The 19,269-nt window shown below is 40.2% G+C and overlaps 1 protein-coding gene across 2 annotated transcripts in view; it reads right to left on the minus strand.

Annotated features, from left to right (window-relative positions):
* ARHGAP25 (Rho GTPase activating protein 25) overlaps nucleotides 1-19,269 on the minus strand; it is a 116,060-nt gene that overhangs the window by 27,177 nt on the left and 69,614 nt on the right. For both annotated transcript variants that reach the window (XM_020985367.2, XM_020985368.2), the window contains exons 3-4: nucleotides 13,864-13,951; nucleotides 9,566-9,682 (exon numbers count right to left, since the gene is read on the minus strand). In XM_020985367.2, the coding sequence (XP_020841026.1) occupies nucleotides 9,566-9,682; nucleotides 13,864-13,951 (205 nt within the window). The remainder of the gene's footprint in view (nucleotides 1-9,565; nucleotides 9,683-13,863; nucleotides 13,952-19,269) is intronic.

Below are 19,269 nucleotides of genomic sequence, written 5' to 3' on the forward strand. Positions count from 1 at the left end.
TGGGGGGAAACAGACTAACTCTTATCTGCGCCATCTTAGGGTCAGTTCATTAACATATCCAAAATCATCTCAAAGTCATCAGCATCTTTTTGATGTTCTGCGAGTCTGGAACCATGCAGGTCTGGAGTTTGTCAGGAATTTACATATCATAAGACCAGAACCTTGACAAGCAGCACCTAATGGTTTCCTCCAATTTAGTACGTATTACCAGGATGTGAATTTTCGTTAATATATGATACAATTTGTAAATTATCTTCCTTTGATTTTTTTGGGACAGTTTGTATGTGACTTACAAAAGGTTCCTCTTTGCAATCTTATTTCCTACTAAAACTTATTCTACTGACTAGAAGCTAGGACTGGCTTTGGGGGGTGGTCAAGAGGACAGAACAAGATATAATTTTAACACAGAGATAATAAGAACAGCTAGCATTTATATGGCACTTTAAGGTTCACAAAGCACTTTAAAAACACTATCTTATCTTCATAATAACCCTTGGAGATAGTTAGTATTACTGTCCACATTTCACAGATGAGAAAACAGAGGCAGAGAGATTAAGTGACTTGCCCAGGGTAACACGGCTTAGTAAGTGTCTGAAGCTGTCTTTCCTGACTCCAGGTCCAGCACTCTGTCCACTGGGCCACTTAAAAATCCTTTACAATCTATTCCACTCCAGGACTCAGTGCCATTTTCAACCTGCCCGACCATAATCTCTTTAATTCAAATTATTTTGAGCGAGCTTTCAGATTCACAGGTAATGTAAGGACCAGTTGATCCATGGATTTCAAGGTAGGTAGTATAGTATTATTAGCCCTATTTTACATATGAGAAAAATGAGGCTTACAAATGTTGGATGACGTGCCCAGAGTCACATAGCTGGTTAAGTAGCAGAGTTAAGATTTGAGCTCAAGTCTCCTGATTCAAAACCCAGCATCCTTTCCATAAAATGCAACTGACCTCCCTAAGTTCCTCCAGTTGGTTCCCAGATATAGGCTCAAAGAAGAAGGGTTAGAGTGAAGCCATTCCCAAAGTTGGAAAAAACTCAGAATACATTCTTTCCCGACAGGGATGACATTTATCTCATCTTCATGTATAAAAGAACTTATTTTTCCCTTATGATTCTTCCAGGTCAGAATTTGTTACACTTCCTAAACTTATTTACTCAGTGGCTTGGAATTCCTAGATCTTGTCTATACAGTTGTCATCCCAAAACAAAACAAAAACCCTGGGACAACAGAGACCTGAGCCTAGGACCTAGCCCTCCACTCTATCCCACTTCAGGAGCAGTGTTCTTCTCATCCTGACTGACCACATTCTCATTTTAATTCAAATGACCCTGGGTGAGCTTTACAATTCAGAGGAAATGCATAGACCAGTGGATGGACGGATTTCAAGGAAAGTAACGAAGCAAGATCATGCATGAAGGCACACTGTCACCTCACTCTTTTTGCAAGGGGGCAGCCTGGTAGAGAAGGAAGAGGGATGAACTTCCAGATTTCACATCCACCTCTGACTTAGGAGCTAGGAACCTACAGCAAACACTTTATGTCTCAGAGCCACAGTTTTCCTCATCTACAAAAAGTTGGTAATATTGTCTGTGCTACTTGTGCCTCAGTGTTATAGTGAGGCTAGTGCTTTATAGGTGCTACAGAAAGGTGAGTGGTTATATCACTGCTGTTCCTAAGTAAAACTTTCAAGTCCATGACCTAGCCCCCTTATTCCACCACTCTTGGCATATACCTCGTCTTTGATTCCTTTAAGTGTCTAGCACCCACAGCCATTCACATTCTTCATCAAAATCTGTTCTCAGGAAAGGATCTTGCCAACACATTCATGCTAAGATATTAATGAAGGGCTGGACCACATATTCATTCTGTTTATACATGTAAATACACACACATATTTATATTATACACATACACACATTGTTTCCTTTTATTGAATATAAGCTCTTTAGGGGAAAGAAATGTTTAATTTTTTCTTTATACCTCCAAGGCCAAGAACAGTGTCTGGCATATAGGAAGAGCTTAATAAATGCTTATTGATGATTGTCCTAGGTACAAATCCTGTTTGCCTCGGTTCCTCATCTGCAAAATGAGCTGAAGAAGGAAATGGTAAACTGCTCCAGTATCTTGGCCAAGAAACCCCAAATGGGTTCACAAAGAGTCAGACATGTCTAAAACAACTGAACAATAAAAATGCAGAGTAAGAGAACGAGGGAGGTCATAAGCAAGCAGTCTTTGTTGTCTCAGTGAAGTATGAGATGAGGTCCTTTGCTAAGAAAATGGGGGACAAGGTGATGTGGGAGGCTTGAGCAGAGATGAAGAGATTTAGAACGGCCACCATGAGGAACACAATAGGGAATCAAGTAGAGAAGAATAAAAGCACAGCCTTGCTTCAGCGAGGGCCTCTTTGAGATGAACCCCAAACTACATGCTTGCATGACTTCCTAAACCCCTGTTCAGCAGCATGTGAACGTGAGTGGAGAAGGCAAATGACGAGGGTAATAAGGTCTTAGGACTTGTGCATGCGAGGCCACAGAAACCAGACTCAGAGATGCTTTGGAGTGATCAAATGAAAAAAAGCCAGCTTCTACCTACTCATCTTCTCCCAGCTGCATTCTAGCTCATTCTACCTTTACCTAAAATAGCTCTCTAAAACAGTGAACATCTGGAAAGGTAAGCATTGCTTCAGCAAGAACAGAGCTCGTCACACGAACCTCATTTCTTTTTTCAACAGAATCACAAGCCAGCAGATAGGAGGAATGATGAATACTATGAGGGTGGCACAGCAAAGTATTTGATAAAGACCCTCATTGCTATTCTGATAGAAAAAATGGAGAGATACTAACTAGGCATTAATGCAATTATGTATTTTCAGAGCTCGTTAAATGGGCAGATCCTCCTCTACATCATATTTCAAAACGCCTTGCCAACAAAACTATTCTCTCCTCTTTTATTCCAGTCTCTGATGAAAAGGTGGTTATTCTTACCAAGGTCACCAGTTCTATGTGTATCCCTTGATCCTATCTTCTCCAGTCTCCTCCACTGTACCCTCTAACTCTTTAAGTGTCTGTCTCTATCTATTGTGTCCTTCCCAACTGTCTACAAACATATCCAGATTTCTCACATCCTTGAAAAAAAGAGCACTTTGCCTCACAAATTATTGTCCAATCTCTTCTTTTCTTGGCAAAACTCCTGGGCTCAGAGCTATCTCTCGTTGCCCCCACTTTTCTCATTCACATTCTAAACCCTCTGCAGTCTGGTTTCTGAGCTCATCATTCAGCAGAAACTGCCCTCTTCAGAGTTACCAATGATCCTTTCACTGCCAAATCCAATGGTCTTTTCTCACTTCTCATCCTTCCTGACCTTTCTGCAGCAAGTGTCACTGTCGACCATCCTGATTACTGGCTCCCCTACTCAATAAAATTCAGTAAACCCCAGCACCTTCCCATCACCTCTAGAAATAAATACAAAATGCTCTGTTTGGCATTCAAAGGCCTTCATAACCTAGACTTCTCCTACCTTTCTAGTCTTCTTACATCTTCCTCCCAAACATGGACTCTTCTATCCAGTCGCCTACCAGTCCAATCAATAAGACACTCCATCTCTTGGTCCTAGGCATTTTCTCTGGCTGTTTCCCATGCCTGGAATATTCTCCCTCCTCAACTCTGACTACTGACCTCCCTGACTTCCTTTAAATCTCAACTAAAGTCTCACTTTCCACAGAAAGCCTTCCCCAACCTGTCTTAATTCCAGCAACTTCCCTTTTTTAATTATTTCCTACTTATCTTTTCTATTACTCACTTTGTATATATTTGTTTGGTGTTGTCTCCCCCATTAGATTGTAAACTCCTTGAGGGTAGGGACTGTCTTTTGCCTCTTTTTTTATCTCCAGTGCTTAGCATAGTGTTTGCAACTTGATAACTATTCATTGATAGATTTTCATGGCACTGATCTCCCCTTGGTTCTCCTTCTACCTGGCTGACCACTCCTCAGTATCCAATGATGTATCATCTTCCAGATCTCACCTCCTAACTGTAGCTGTACCTCAAGGCTTTATCCTGGACCCTCTTCTCTCCTATAACAAAGGTTCTAAACTGTTTTTGTGTTATGAACTCCCTTGGCATTTGGAAGAAGCCTATGAATTCTTTCTTAGAATGATGTTCTTAACTGCATAAAATAAAATATATAGGATTGCAAAGGAAACCAGTTATGTTGAAATTTTTAAAATGTGATTTTTCCCTTCATGATACTGAAATACAGTTATCAAAATATTTTACAAAACAAAGTCTTGGACCCAAGTTAAGAAGCCTTTTTTACACTCTCTTATTTGATAACCTCATAGGCTCACATTTATTTAATTATCATCTCTATGCAGAAGACTTCCAGATTTTATAAGGAAGGAAGAAAATGCGCATTTATTTTTTTTTCAGTCAAAGACAAGATTTATTAGAACATCCGTCATACTGGGCAGACTCTTAAGGAGTCTGAATGTTAGTGAGCTATTGGCTAGATTCTAAGCCGAAAATGAGCATTTATTAAATACCTACTATGTGCCAGGCCATAGTATGCTAACCATTTTACAAATAAGCCCTCACATGATCTTCACAACATCCCTGGGAGGTAGATGCTATTATTATCCATATTTTACAGTTAAAGAAACTGAGACAGGCAGATTATTTGGTGATTTGCCCAAGATCACACAGCAGGTAAGCATCTGACGCTGGATCTGAACTCAGATCTTCCTGATTCCAGCCTCTGTACTCTATCTACTGCACCACTAAACTGCCTCCAACTAGCCAGAATGTCTCCCCTGAATTCTAGTACCATACCATCAACTACCTATTGGACATCTCCAGCCAAATGTTCTATTATTATTGTTCAGTCATTTTCAGTCATGTCTGATTCTTCATAACCTCATTTGGAGTTTTCTTAACAGAGATACTAGAGTGGTTTGCCATTTCCTTCCCCAGCTCATTTTACAGATGAGGAAACTGAGACATACAGGGTTAAGTGACTTGCCCAGAGTTACACAGCTAGTAAGTGTCTGGGGCCAACTTTGAACTCAGGAAAATGAATCTTCCTAACTCCAAGCTTGACACTCTATCCTCTGTGCCACCTAGCTGCCCTTTCATGTACTTTATGGCCCAGTAAAAGTAGTTTACTTGCAGCTCCTCCTACATAATATTCAATTTCCCATCTCTGGACCTTTGCAAAGGCCATGTCTCATGCCTGGAATACTGTCCTCTCCTCACTTCTGCTTCTTCAAATTCTTAGTTTCCTCCAAAGCTCAATTCAAGCACTGTCTCCTTCAGAAGGCCTTTCCAGATTCCCCTCCCCCAGTGGCTATTGCCTTCCTCCCCCAAAAAAGCCCTCATATTTATTTTATAAATACTATATATACATACATAGTGTGTGTATGCATACATGCTTTATAAATTATCTTTACACATACTTTATATGTGCATATATACATACTTTATATATTTACATAGCCATACTTTATATATGTACATATATCTCTACATGTACATACTTCATATATTTGTATGTATGTATGTATGTATTATGTATGTATGTATGTGTGTCCATACATATGTGTGTCTATGTATTCACACATCCACACATTGCCTCCTCCATAGATTGTCAGCTCTTCAAGGACAATGATTGTTTTGGTTTTGTTTCTGTATGCCCAGAGCCTAACACATTCCCTGATAACCTAAAAAGTACTTATAAATACTTATTGACTGATTGATTGCACGACTCCAAATTTTAATCCTTATGGGAAAAATTAATTACCAATTAATTAAATCTTCTTCAATGCTGGAATAGGGATGTGCAGTGATGGAGATTTCACGTCTATGAGATGGATCAGCACACACCAATGCAGGGGCTAGAACAAGGCTCCCATTCCTCTACCTTACTCCCTTTTCATAATGCATCTGAAAGATTTCCCCAAAATAAAAGTCAAGCTCACTGCTTTGTAGCTTGCAGCCTTCATTCTTGTTCTTTTTTGAAAGTCTGGATAGTATTTGCCCTTCTTCCATCCTGTGGTTCCTCTCCCATTCTCCATGTTTTTTCAACGATCACTGATACAGGTTCAACAATCACATGTGACTTCAGTATCCTAGCATACTGGAAATAAGCTTGTTGACATGAATTCACCAAAGGTATCTAGGGGCCCTCGCTGATATAGATAGAGGGCTTTATGGTTCACAAAGGCTTTATATGCACACTGTTTCATGTAATCCTTACAACAACCCTATAAGGTAGTTTACCTGACCCTCATTCATATGGTCTAAGAGGAAAGTCCCTAGCCACAGCCTTGGGGAATAGCGATGTAATCTGTCAACCACGTGCCGGCCATGAAGAAGAGAACCATGTGACTAAATGATAAGAGTTCCTAATGGGGTATCTCTCTGGAAGTCTAGAAGTCCTAAGTTTATGGGTCTCAGAATCTGACCTCCTAGTCAGAGAAGCTGGGGGTTGCGGACAGTAAAATCCAAGAACCTAGGCTTTCCTATCTAAGTAATCCAGATTAACAGAAGCTTAAATTTCAGAATTCAAGAAGATGCACTCCTCAGAAACTCTCACTATTTACCCCCAAGTTTCCTCTTTCCAAGGTTGCCACATAGCAGACAGAATGCAGATCCCCTCCCCAATTCAAAGCACCATCCTGCAGCTTAGACTTCCCCCAGAAGGGAAACAAACTTGCTGACATTCTAAAGAGCCCCTCTTTCATGCCACAGAAACCTATATAGATACTCATCCTTATATAACTATTCTGAGGGTTTGGACTCCCCAGAAAGGGAAGCACACTTAAGGCCACTACACAGATAATCACCACCCCAGGTAACAGTTGAGAGTAAAGTCCACATCACTTGCTCCTCCCTTATCATGAATATAGTCCCATGTGACTGCTCCTCCAGGCAACAGGGGCCAAGTGGACAATCTTCTCCTCTCATACCACTAAGGAAATTCCCTTAAGACAGATGGCCAAATTCTTGACCTTGGATTTACTCTTGAGGCAACTCCTAAGGATGGCACTATCCAAAAAAATGCCCCTTATCTGGTTGAAAGGCTAGATTTTGAAATCATATTGCCCAGAAAACTCCCCTTCTCCAGCTGGAAGGCCAGAAACCAGGACTTTTGACCTTGTTAGAAAGGTTATCCTCAAGAACTCACCAATTAGCTGTTGCCTCCCCAAGGCTAGTGCCAAGAACTTGACAATAGCCTAGGAACTCTCCTTTTGGACCATAGGGGTGAGAGCACAGACAGCTCCCAGGCGCTTCTGCCCCAAGCATGGGATAAACAACTCCTGGTTGGGAAGATCCCCATCTAGGCCAAGCTGTGCTCTTAGCTCTGCTGTACTGTTAAGATCTTAAGAAAAATGAAAGGAAAGACAAAGGGGAAAAAGCAGGCCAAAAGGATTTGGAGCCTCCCTTTTACAGGCCAGCACAAATGGGTTCCAGCTCCCAGAATAGTCTATCCTACACTAGCCAAAACTGACCAGTTCACCTTGGGGTTAGCCTGAAACTCAACCTCAAAGAAGGCATCAAGGGCCATGATCCCACCTTCCAGGAGAAGACACATTCAAGGCCCAAGCAAAGGACAGGGACAACTGTAGATGTATAGTAAGTACCTTGGCTCAAGTCCTTACATACAAAATGAAAGATGATGTTTGTGTAAAGTGCTGACCAAGGGAGCTGCCTCATCATCTGGATAACCTCGAAGGTCCTTTCCACTCAGTCCTAGAATGATATCTAAAATTCCAAGCCTATGTAAGCATATCTCATTTTTCAAAAAGATATATTCCTGAAAAGTCACAGGAAATTACATTTTTTAATTGAATAAAGAAGCTTGTAATGTCTTGGGAAAACAAAGTACCCTTTTAAGAATCCCATTCCTTAGTTCATTCTTACTAAGTTCAGTTTTCTAAACGGGGAGTTCTGTTAATGTAGGCCCTAAAACCAGAGCATAAACATGAATAACACACACAAGGGTGTCCTTCTGTGGAGTCTGCCCCTGCTGTATCTCAGATGCAAACCATTCTGTGTAATGTAACACTACAAAACTCAGGAAACCACATGTGAAACTTCCATTTTTGTTTTGGGGGTTTTTTATTTTATTTTGTTTTCAGGGAAGAGTATTGTTGAAGTCAGGAGAGCTGAGTTCATATTTGGGTTCCAACACTCACTAATGTTGGCATCTTCAGCAAGGTGCTTAGCCTCTCTAAGTGTCAGTTTCCTCATTTGCAAAAAAAAAAAAAAAAAAAAAAAGAATGATCCTGTAATGCTTAAACTACTTTGGGAGGGAAAAAAGCTAATTAACAAGTAATTTTAGAGTGCTCTAGAAAAGTGAACTATCACTTGTCTTGGGCCCATCACAACTGTATGACATTGGGTAACTCACTTTATCTCTCTAGGCCTATTTCTTTGTCTGTAAAATGAAAATGTTGGTCTAGACCAGAAGTCAAACACACAGAAGCCCACAACACTCCTGAGTGTAGCTGAGCCAGATTAAAATGACATTGAGAAATATTTAACAAAATAAAATATGATAAAAACATACGTAACAGTAATACGTGATTTTCTAAGTCAATATGCAGTCTTCAGGGATCCTTAGGTATCATCTTATGGCCTCCATTTCTATTACAGTTTGATGTCATTGGTGTAGGTATACTCTGGATCTCTCTACTACAATTTCATATTTGTTAAGCTGATAATACTAATCTATTTTCACTGTGTTCCTCCTTGAGGATTTGTTGTTCTAATAATATCCTGGATATTGGATAGTGGATAATGGATAAAGGGCTACAGAATAGAATTAATTCTAAAAGAAGCAGTTTGGTACAGTGGAAAGAGCAATGATACTGGAGTCAGGGGATCTGAGTTCAAATCACACCTTGTCTGCTTGGGGAAGTCAGTCTCCTCAATAGTAAAAAGGAAAAGATTGAACTAGATGAGGTCCATCCCAGTGCTAAAGCTCCAATCCTATTCCCTTCCTCCCATTGTTATTCAGCGAGAGATCCCTGGATTGGATGCAGACAGCCTTGCTAGCCAAGTTTCAAAAAGTTCAGGTGGCTACCCGATGATAAATAAGGATTAGTGACCAGTCTGGACAACAGTAACTCAGACAGAACCTTCCACTAAGGCCTTGACTTAGAGGTGAGAGGCCTGGGTTCAAATCCTGGCTCTAACTATTATGAATTAGGTGATCCTGGGTAAGTCCCTAACCTCCCTAAGCCTCAATTTCCCTAACTGTAAAATAAAGATAACAGCGTCTTCACTTTCTACCTCCCAAGGAGGTTGCAACAAAAGCCCTTTGACAAACTTTAACTCTTTTAGCAAGGGAGCAAGTCTTTTAGCTCACATCAGAACAAATACCAGGGAAATATGTTCCAACTGTGTCTTGGATCCATATTTTGTACCCTCAGCTATACTGCATGTTTCTCAGAAGAGTGTGGCCCTGGCTTCTCTTTCCTCCAAATCCCCATAATGCCCTGATGATGGACAGGGCTCATCAAATGTCTTCTGAACGAAAGTGATGCTCAGCGGCCAGTTACCTCCAGATGGCGCTCCAGTGACTCTTCGGATAGATTTCACCCATTCCTCCATCTCTGACTGTGAGCTGGCCATGAGGACATAGGAGTCCTGTCCCGTTCGATTCTGGTCCCAGGAGGCTGCAGGAGGAAAAAAAATTGTGAGGGGTTAGGACCAGCAAAGGAAAAGAAGCCTGAATAGGCATTTAATAAATGTTTATTAACTGATTGATGGATCAAGGGCTTGTGACATTAGGATACGGAGAAATTATACCCCATTCATTTTTGGCTCACCCACATAAAGCTAAAGAATAATAATAATAATAATAATAATAATCACGCTTACATACATAGCACTTTGAAGTTTACAAAATGCTTTTCTCACAAAAGCCATGATCTCATTGTTATCTATACGGCTGAAAGAGGAAATGATAAGTCAAGTCCTTTCCTCTGCTCTCATCCAGCTACCTAGTGGAGTGCCTTCTTGCACACAGCAAATCCTTAATAAAGCTCTGTTAAACTCCAGTTGTTGAGTGAAACTCTCTCTCTCCCACCTCTCTTTCTCTCTCTTTTTCCCTCTCTCCTTCTCCCTCTCCATCTCTTTCTTTCCCTTGCTCTCTTCTTTCCCTCTTTCTCTTTTTTTCTCCCTGTCTATGGCTCTCTTCTTTCTTTCTGTCTCTGTGTCTCTCTTTTTCTCTCTCTTTCTCTCCATCTCTTTTTTCCTTGCTCTCTTTCCCTCTCTCTCTGTCTCTCTGGTGTGTGTGTGTCTCTCTCTGTCTTTCTCTGTCTGTGTCTCTATCCTCACTATCTCTTTCTCTGTGTCTCTGTCTGTCTCTGTCTCTCTCTTTCTCTCTCTGTCTTTCCCTGTGTCTCTGTCTGTCTCTGTCTCTCTCTTTCTCTCTCTGTCTCTCTCTGTGTCTCTGTCTGTATCTCCCTTTCTCTCTCTATCTCTGTCTGTCTGTCTCTCCAACTCTAACAGCACAGAGGAAAACCCCACTGGATCTGGAGCAGAGAATTCCATCTCTACCACTTACTGCCTGTATGATCCTAGGTCAGTTCCTCCACATCTCTGGGCCTCAGTTTCCTCATCTCTAAAATGAAGAGGTTGGACTAGATAACATCCAAGGTCCCTTCCAGCTCTAATTCTGTAGTCTCATGACATACAATTCATAAGAGGAAGGTAGACGCCCCTTACCTGTTTTTCTTGGATCACAGAATTAGAGACAAAATTGGAAGGGACGAGAGCTAGGTTCAAACTTGGGGTTCTCCTGCCTCCAGGTGCCACAGGTAGCATACATAGTGGCCACAGTGCTGGATTTGGAATCAGGAAGACATGGGTTCAAATCCTATCTCAGTTAATTACTGGCTGTGTGACCCTGGACAAGTCTTCTAACCTTTCTGAGTCTGTTTCCTTATCTATAAAATGAGGGAATTGTATTCAGTGACCTCTAAAGCCCCTCCTAGCTCTCTAAATTTATATGCTCTGATCATCTCCAATGGAGTTGACCAGCTTCTCATTTTGATTAAATGTAAGTTGAGGAAATTAATTAACTACATAGAAAAGAGATTAACCAGTAGAATTTTTTTAAAAAGTCTTAGGAAAATCAAGAAATGACAACTATAACTCTTTTGAATACTTTAAAACTTTTTAAAGAAGTTTTACAGTTTTTACATTATTACATCCTTACGAAATTCCTGGAAGACAGGAATTATTATCCCCATTTTGCAGATGAGAAAACTAAACTACAGAGAAGCAAAATTACTTGTCTATGATCATAAAGCGAGTTAATGGTGAAGCTGAGACCCCAGCCCTGACTGCCACACTCCCACACACTTTCCACTAGAACACACATCCTTCTCATTTGACCCTGACATTAAACTGATCCTGATATTTGACCTGACATTTGATTTGACCCTGATATTAAATAAATGTGTACACATTAAATATATGTGTATATATTGTAAATCTAGATATACATATGTATCTATATATACACACAATACATACATATATTTTTTATGTAATGCCAGGGTCAAATCAAATGTCAAGTCAAATATCAGGACTAATTCAATGTCAGGGTATATGTGTGTGCGTATGCATATGTATATATGTTTGCACGTATGTATCCAGCATTTTGTTCTAGAATACAGAGTCTCAGTGAACACTAAGTCTCAGTATCTGGCATCATTGTTTCTTTATTTAAAACCCCATTAAGAAAACACATTGCCCTGTTCATAGTGGTTCTAGATAGACAGTTTCTATGGAGCCTAGTGCTTCTGGATAGGAGATCTGGTCTAATGATTACCTGGACAAGAGGAAGCAGCATAACCACCTTTCTTTTTTTTTTTTAAATATATATATCTTTTAATTTGAACATCTTTTGATAAGTGTCAGTATTATCATTGTCTAAATTAGGTAAGGCACTATAAAGCATACCAATGAAATCGTAAATCTGGGCTCTTTCCACAACCTACCGACCCAAATAATTACATAGCATTAAAAAAGAAGATCTAAATACAGAATTATAGCTAGATCCATGGAACTGATGTCAGGAATATATCTGTGCTCTCAAGGTCTGAACTAGAAATCTGCCTGAGACATTCACTACACGTCTTACCCTGGGCAAGCTACCCGAACTTTCTCAGCCTCAGCCTATTCCTGTGCAAAATGGGAATAATAAAAGCACCAATCTCATGTAGTTGTTGTGAACATTAAATGAAATAGCATATGTAAAGCACTTTGAAGACTTCAGAGTGTTTCTTGACTTTATTTGGAAGTGATCAATATTCTATTGATTGTGTAAATGAGGAAACTGAAGCAATGCTGAGAAGTTTCTGACTTAACCCCATAACAAAAAGGAGCAAATGCAGGAAAGAGGGTGGTGGTCTTGCACTTATACCAGTAGACATGACTATGCTTGTATATCAAAGGTTATAGCAGGGTAGATCAGCTCATTTAAGAGCTACAAGTGACCTTCAGTTTCTTGAATTTTCATCTGAATAAACTGATATTCCTTGTATTTTGTGTGTGTGTGTGTGTGTATTTAAAAGTGAATTTACATTAGCCTTTTAAGTTTTTTTTTTTGGAGGGGGAGATGGGGAAGCTAAGTTAACAATTAGTTCTTAAGTATTGAAAGATGTGAAATAACTTAAAATGCTTCTAATTTTGAAAAATGACACCTACCTCTTTTGCAAGCTCATAGGATTGTAGGGAATCATAGAAAGATTGTGAGTAGCAAATAATATAAACATGATGGCTTAGCAATTTTATAGCATTATGAAGGCTTTATTGTTGAGTCATTTCAGTCCTATCCGACTCCTTGTGACCCCGTTTGGTGTTTTCTTGGCAAAGATACTAGAGTGGTTTGCCATTTCCATCTCCAGGTCATTTTACAGATGAGGAAACTGAGGCACACAGGATTAAGTGACTTGCCTAGGGTCACACAGCTAAGTAAGCATCTGAGGTCAGATTTGAACTCATGATGAGTCTTCCTGATTCCAAGTGTAGTGCCCTCTTGCACTTTGCCACTTAGCTGCCCCTTTTGAAGTTTACAAAGTACTTTAAATGTGCTTTCTTAATTAAGCATAACCATTTCTTAAGGAGTATAGTAGAAGGGATTCTTATGGGCAGCTAAGTGGTGCCATGGATAGAGTGCTGGGCCTGGAGTCAAGAAAACCTGAGTTCAAATCTGGCCTCAGACACTCACTAGCAGTGTGACCCTGAGCATGTCCCTTCATCCTATTTGCCTTAGTTATCTCATCTGTAAATGAGTAAGAAAAGGAAATGGCAAACCACTCCAGTATCTCTGTGAAGAAAACCCCAAACGAGGTCAGGAAGAGTCAAACACAACAAAAAATAGCAGAAGGGATTCGTTCTCAGTTAGAAGTTAAACTAGATGACCCCTGAAGACTTTCCTAACTCTGGATTCTTTGATCCTTCCATCTCCCCCCATAGAGCCCTAACCATGTACCTATAAACCCTTAATCTGAATTGATTTAGCATGGTTCGCTAGTAATCGCTACAGTTATCTCTGGGGTTAAGGATGACTGCCCCCTCGATCTGGAAAATCCATGTAAAAATGTTCTGGCCCTTCTTTCATACCAGCTAGGAAGCGTCTGAGGCTGAATTTGAATTCGGGTCCTCCTGACTCGAGAGCCAATGCTCTATCCATATAAAGTGCTTTCTAAACTATAAAACTTTATAGAAATGTGAGTTATTATTATTAAAAAGTACTCTCTGACCAATGATCAGTTAAATTACAACAAAATAAGTGACCTGGGGCTACTGACAGGTAAGGTCCTACTGATGCACAGCTGCTCACCTGGAATGACTTCAAAGACAAATTTCCCAGCTTCTTCTGGATTCGTGGCAATCTCTTTGATGGTGCTTCCTGGTAGATACATGGAGCCCTGCAAGCATAAACAATGGCATTTTTGAGAAGAGTCCACATCAGAATACTTTCATCAACACACTCAATGGAAAGAACACTGAATTTGGAGTCAGAAGACTTGGATTCAAATCCTGATTCAGCCGTTTACTACCTTCACAAGCTTAAGCAAATCACCTTACTTCTGGGTCTGAGATTCCACACTCATAAAATAAGAAGGACAAACTAGTTGAGCAGTACAATCTAAATCTTATGCCCTTTAATCCAGAAATTATGTCATCTAATCATATGCCTGCTTGGAAGGTCAACCCAAGAGCCAGAGTCCTGCATGGATCTAGCAGTCAGGCAACACACATTTATTAAGGGCCTAGTACATTCCAGACACTGCTAGGTACTGAGAATACAAATATAAAAAGAAGAAAGTCATCCCCTCAATCAATCGATTAACATTATTAAGTACCTACTATATGCCAGGCACTGTACTCGGTGCTGGAGATACAAATATAGCAGCAAGAGAGTAATTTCCCTCAAGAAGCTTACATTCTACAGAGGTGATAAAACATGTTCTCAAATAAATAAAAACAGGATGCAAAAAAAAAATGCAAAACTTATCTTAGGGAAGAGGGAATTAACAACTTGGAGAATCCGGGAAGGTCTTATAAAGGAGGTGGCACTTAAGCTGAGCTTTGAAAAGAACTAGGAGTTCTTGAGGAAGGAGAGACTCCTAGGCTTGAGGAATAGCCCATGCAAAAGCCTGGAGATGAGAAATGGAGAATCATCTATGGGGAACAATGAGTAAAACAGTTTGGAAGCAACATGATATGTAAAGAATGTAATGAGTTATAATGGAAAATAGGCTGAAATGTATACTAACCCTAGAAAAGTAGATTGGAGGCAGACGGTGAAGGGCTTAAAATGTCAAAGAAGCTTAGATTTGATCTGAGAAGCAACAAGAAGCCAGTGGAGTTTATTTTAGAAGGAGGTAAGGTGGTCTAGCAGATAATTGGAAATGAAGGACTAGAGCTTAGGGAACTGATACCTGCTGGATACGTAGAGTTAGAAGTCATCTACGTAATGGAACCCAAGAGGGCTGATAAGATCACTAAGAGTGTAAAGAGAAAAGGGGCCAAGAGAGAAGTCTCCACAATTAGGGGTGTAACATGGATGATCATCTTTCAGAAGAGACTGATAAAGATCAATCCAATAGTTTTAGGGTAGAAGAGGTGGGAGACACAGAGACAGAGAGACAGAAAGAGACAGGGAGAGGGAGAGAGAGAGAGAGGGAGAGAGAGAGAGAGAGGGAGGGAGGGAGGGAGAGAGAGAGAGGAGGGAGAGAGAGAGAGAGAGAGAGAGAGAGAGAGAGAGAGAGAGAGAGAGAGAGAGAGAGAGAGAGAGAGAGAGAGAGAGAGAGAGAGAATGAGAGAATGAGTGTTCTCAGAGACTTAACAGAGAAGTGTCATGAAAACCCAGGTGCAAGTTAATATGCAGAAAGGTCAGGGTGGGGATGGGGTAATTATCCGTTAAAAGTTCAGAAATTAATGACAAGAGCTAAGAAAAGGTCACTGGCTCAAGCAAGAAAGATGTCATCGGTGACCTGGGAGAAAGCAGTTTCAGTCTAGTGGTTCCATCAAAAGCCAAATTACAAGGGGCTGAAAAGTGAGTGGGAGGTGAGAAAGTAAGAACACCTGACCACCAACTGTTCTGTTGTTTGGGCGTTTGTTTGTTTTGCCTCCTGACAGTCTGTCTGCTAAAGTGAGGAGAAACATAAGAAGAGAGATTGAGAAGATGGTTGAACCATATGAAGGCTTTTCAGCAATGGGGGAGACACAGCCAGGAATGAGCCAGTGGATGAGGTGAGGTTACAAATTAGGGAACTTAAAGAGAAAATAGAGTGTATCCATGTGTACTCACTGCTTTGGGGCTCTCTTCATAGCCCAGAACTCCTTAAAGGATGAACATACATGTAGAGGCTGCATAGGCCAAGTCTTTAGGAACTAAAGGCCATGAAGTTAATCCAAAGCAATTCAATGTCAGTTTTCCTACTAATAAACAAAAATCTCTATCCTTGGTGTTACTGCAGGACCATTATTAGGACCACATGTGTTTTGCTCAATTAGCCTTTTTCACAGAGGTTACAAAACAATCCTTTCATAATATTAAATATTAATATTAATTACTGTTTGTCATTCATTTTTAATATTAAATAAGGATGAGTGGATAAAGAAGCATATCTTTAATCACTGATTAAGCTCATTTTACAAAAACTGATATGGAAAAGAACTTAAGTGTAACAGCTAAAGATCATGGGGACTTCAGCTAGAAGAGATCTTAAGATCACAGGATCATAACTTGAGAGTCAGAAGGAACTCAACCTCCTCATTTTGTAGGTGAGAAAGCTGAGACCCAGAGGGTTATATGATATTCCTAAGGAAAGGAGGGTTGTGGGTAGCAGAGATCAAATTCAAACCTAAGTCCTTCAACTCCAGATAGAATTCTCTTACATGATGTTTCTTTGCCTGCTGTTAACTATACCACAAAAGAACAATTTGCAACTTCACTAATTAGACTCCTATTTGTGCTTCTTTACCAAAGTTTTAAATGTGGGGAGAGGTTTGCCTGAAATAACCTTTTCTACCTTCATTAAAGTAAGTCATCCATACCAGCAGATAAATGATATATTGCAAAGTCTGTTTCAACTTCAAATGCTCCACATTTCCCAGCAGGGATATAGGCTAAATAAGTGGCATCATTACAACAGAGGGTTTTACTTAAACCAACAAGCAACTGGGCTGCTTAAAATACTAAAAGGGCCAGCACAAGTCCTTCAAAGGGTTGGGTTAATCCCTAAGAAAAAATGTATGGAAAGACATGACTAAGGCCAAATAAGATGAGGAAGCACATATGGATTGTAATCTATATCCCTAGAGAAAGTACCCGCACAGGTAATATCACAGATCTATCAAAAAAACAAATAATTCATCATCATGCTAGAAACAGTAACCAAATCCTGATTCATTAATATGCTTATTTTTCTTTCCTAGTGGTCCTTAGAGTCTGGCAGGAACAGAGAGAAATAAATGATACCTAAAAACTTCTAAATGTTAGGAAAGGAACTCTAAGCAATGTCACTAATGGACAAGCCAGTTTGTCTCTTTGAGCATTAGTCTGCCAGCTCAAAAAATCCTGGATTTAGAATCACATGAGATGGAACTGGAATCTGGACTCAGCCAATATTAGCTACATAACCCTGGGTAAATCATGTAATATCTCTGAGCATCAGTGTTCTTGTCATAACAAACACAACCCAACATACCTTAGCTACCTACCGTGTACAAGGCACCATGCTAGGTTCTGGAATTACAAAGACAAAAATAAAACCATCTCTGCCCTCAAGAAGCTTATACTCTACTGAAGAATATAATACGGACACATGTAAATAGTATAATAAAATTTGAGGAGACAAGAATATGGAAAATCAGGAAAGAATGTGGCCCTTCAAAGAAGTTAAGGATTCTAAGACACAGAAGTGAGGAACAATTGTGGGTAGCCCTGAGATGAGAGATATAATGCCAAGTTTGGGAGGAAATGAGTAGTCCAATTTGGATGAAACAAAGAGTGGGTAAAGGGGAGTAATATGAAATGTCTAGAAAAGTTGGTTGGAACTGCATGGTAAAGAGCTTATATGCCAGGGGACATTATTTATATTCTATCCTACAAGCAATAAGAAGGGGGAAAAAATTTTGAGCAGCAGATTTGGGGGCACAAAGAAAGCCTGGCATTGCCTGATCTGCACCACAGATTTTAAAAGAGCAGATTTCAAATAGTTCAGGAGAAGAATAGATAGGATCCTATGGGCCAAAATCCCACAGGAGAAGTCAGCCCAGGGAAGATGAAAAACTCTCAAGAATAAAATCATGGAGATACAAAGAAAAACAGGTATAATGAGAACAGAAAGGTGGAGTTGTTACAAGATACCTGTGTGGCTACACAAGGAATTTGATAACCAACCTAAGATTTTTAAATGATATGTACAGAAGATGAAAGCAAAAGCAGGAAACAAGATGAACACAAAAGCATAGTACAATCCTGTAATATGCGTTAAGAGTACCCATCAGCCTTACCAGATGGCCTGCTTCTGAACCCTAAGGAACACCAGATCTTCCCATCATGCCCGCTCCTGAGCCCTCTGATGTATGCTGCCTCCTCCAACTAGCATGGGAGGGATCCTTGAGGTGAAGGACTCACTCACTTTTCTCTTATCCCCAGCACTTAGCATACACAGTAAGCAATTAATAAATGCCTTTTTTTTTTCAATCATTCACTCCTGGCAAAATTCTAGAATGTATTATTAAAGCGATGGTGAGCATCTACAGTGATCTACAGTGATCACCAACCCAGTCATGGCTTCATTAAGAGCCGGATCCCGTAAGCTAACCTGGATTCTTTTGTTGACTGGGGTCCTGGACCGGGTGCTCAGAGCTCTAGGTGAAGTTACCAGTTGTCACTGTCGTTCAGTCATTTCAGTCACATCCAACTCTTTGTGACCCCCATTGGGAGTTTTCTTTGCAAAAGCACTGAAGTGGTTTGCCATTTCCTTCTCCAGCTCATTTTACTGATGAGAAACTAAGGCAAACTGGGTTAAGTGACTCGCCCAAGGTCACAGAGCCAGGAAGTGAACTCAGGAAGGTGAGTCTTCCTGATTCCAAGCCCACTGCACCACCTAGCTGCCTCAGATAAAGTTACCTAGATTTTAGCAAAAGCGTTTGACCAAATCACTCACACTATTCTTGTGAGAAAGATAAAGAGATGTAGGCTAGTGTCCAGTTAGATAGATTTAGAATTAAAATATTGGACATATAAAGTGTTTTAAGCCTTGCAAAGCAATATGTGTGTACATACATACATGCATACATACATACGTACAGACAGACAGACACATGTATATAAATTATCTCACCTGATCCTCAGAACCCTTGGAGGTAGGCACTATTATTATCTCCATTTAAAAGATGAGGAAACTGAAGCAGAGAGACACTAACTGGCTTGTGCAGGATGACACAGATAATAAAAATGTGAAGCAAGATCTGAAGGCCAGCCTTCCCTAACTCCAAACCAAACACTGTCTGCCTCTTGGCAATGATTGAATGATTGAACCCAAAGAATCATTGATGTCAGCCTGGAAGGTCTCTGGTAAAGTATTTCAAGGATCTGTACTTGCCCGTTTCATATTGAGCATTTTTACAAATGACTTGGATAGGGGCAGCTAGGTGGAGCAATTGATAGAGCTCTGGTGTTGGAATCAGGAGGACCTCAGTTAAAACCTGGTCTCAGACACTTGAC

Source organism: Phascolarctos cinereus, unplaced genomic scaffold, assembly GCF_003287225.1.
Source record: "Phascolarctos cinereus isolate Bilbo 61053 unplaced genomic scaffold, phaCin_HiC Scaffold_2;HRSCAF=192, whole genome shotgun sequence".
Taxonomy (NCBI): Eukaryota; Metazoa; Chordata; class Mammalia; order Diprotodontia; family Phascolarctidae; genus Phascolarctos; species Phascolarctos cinereus.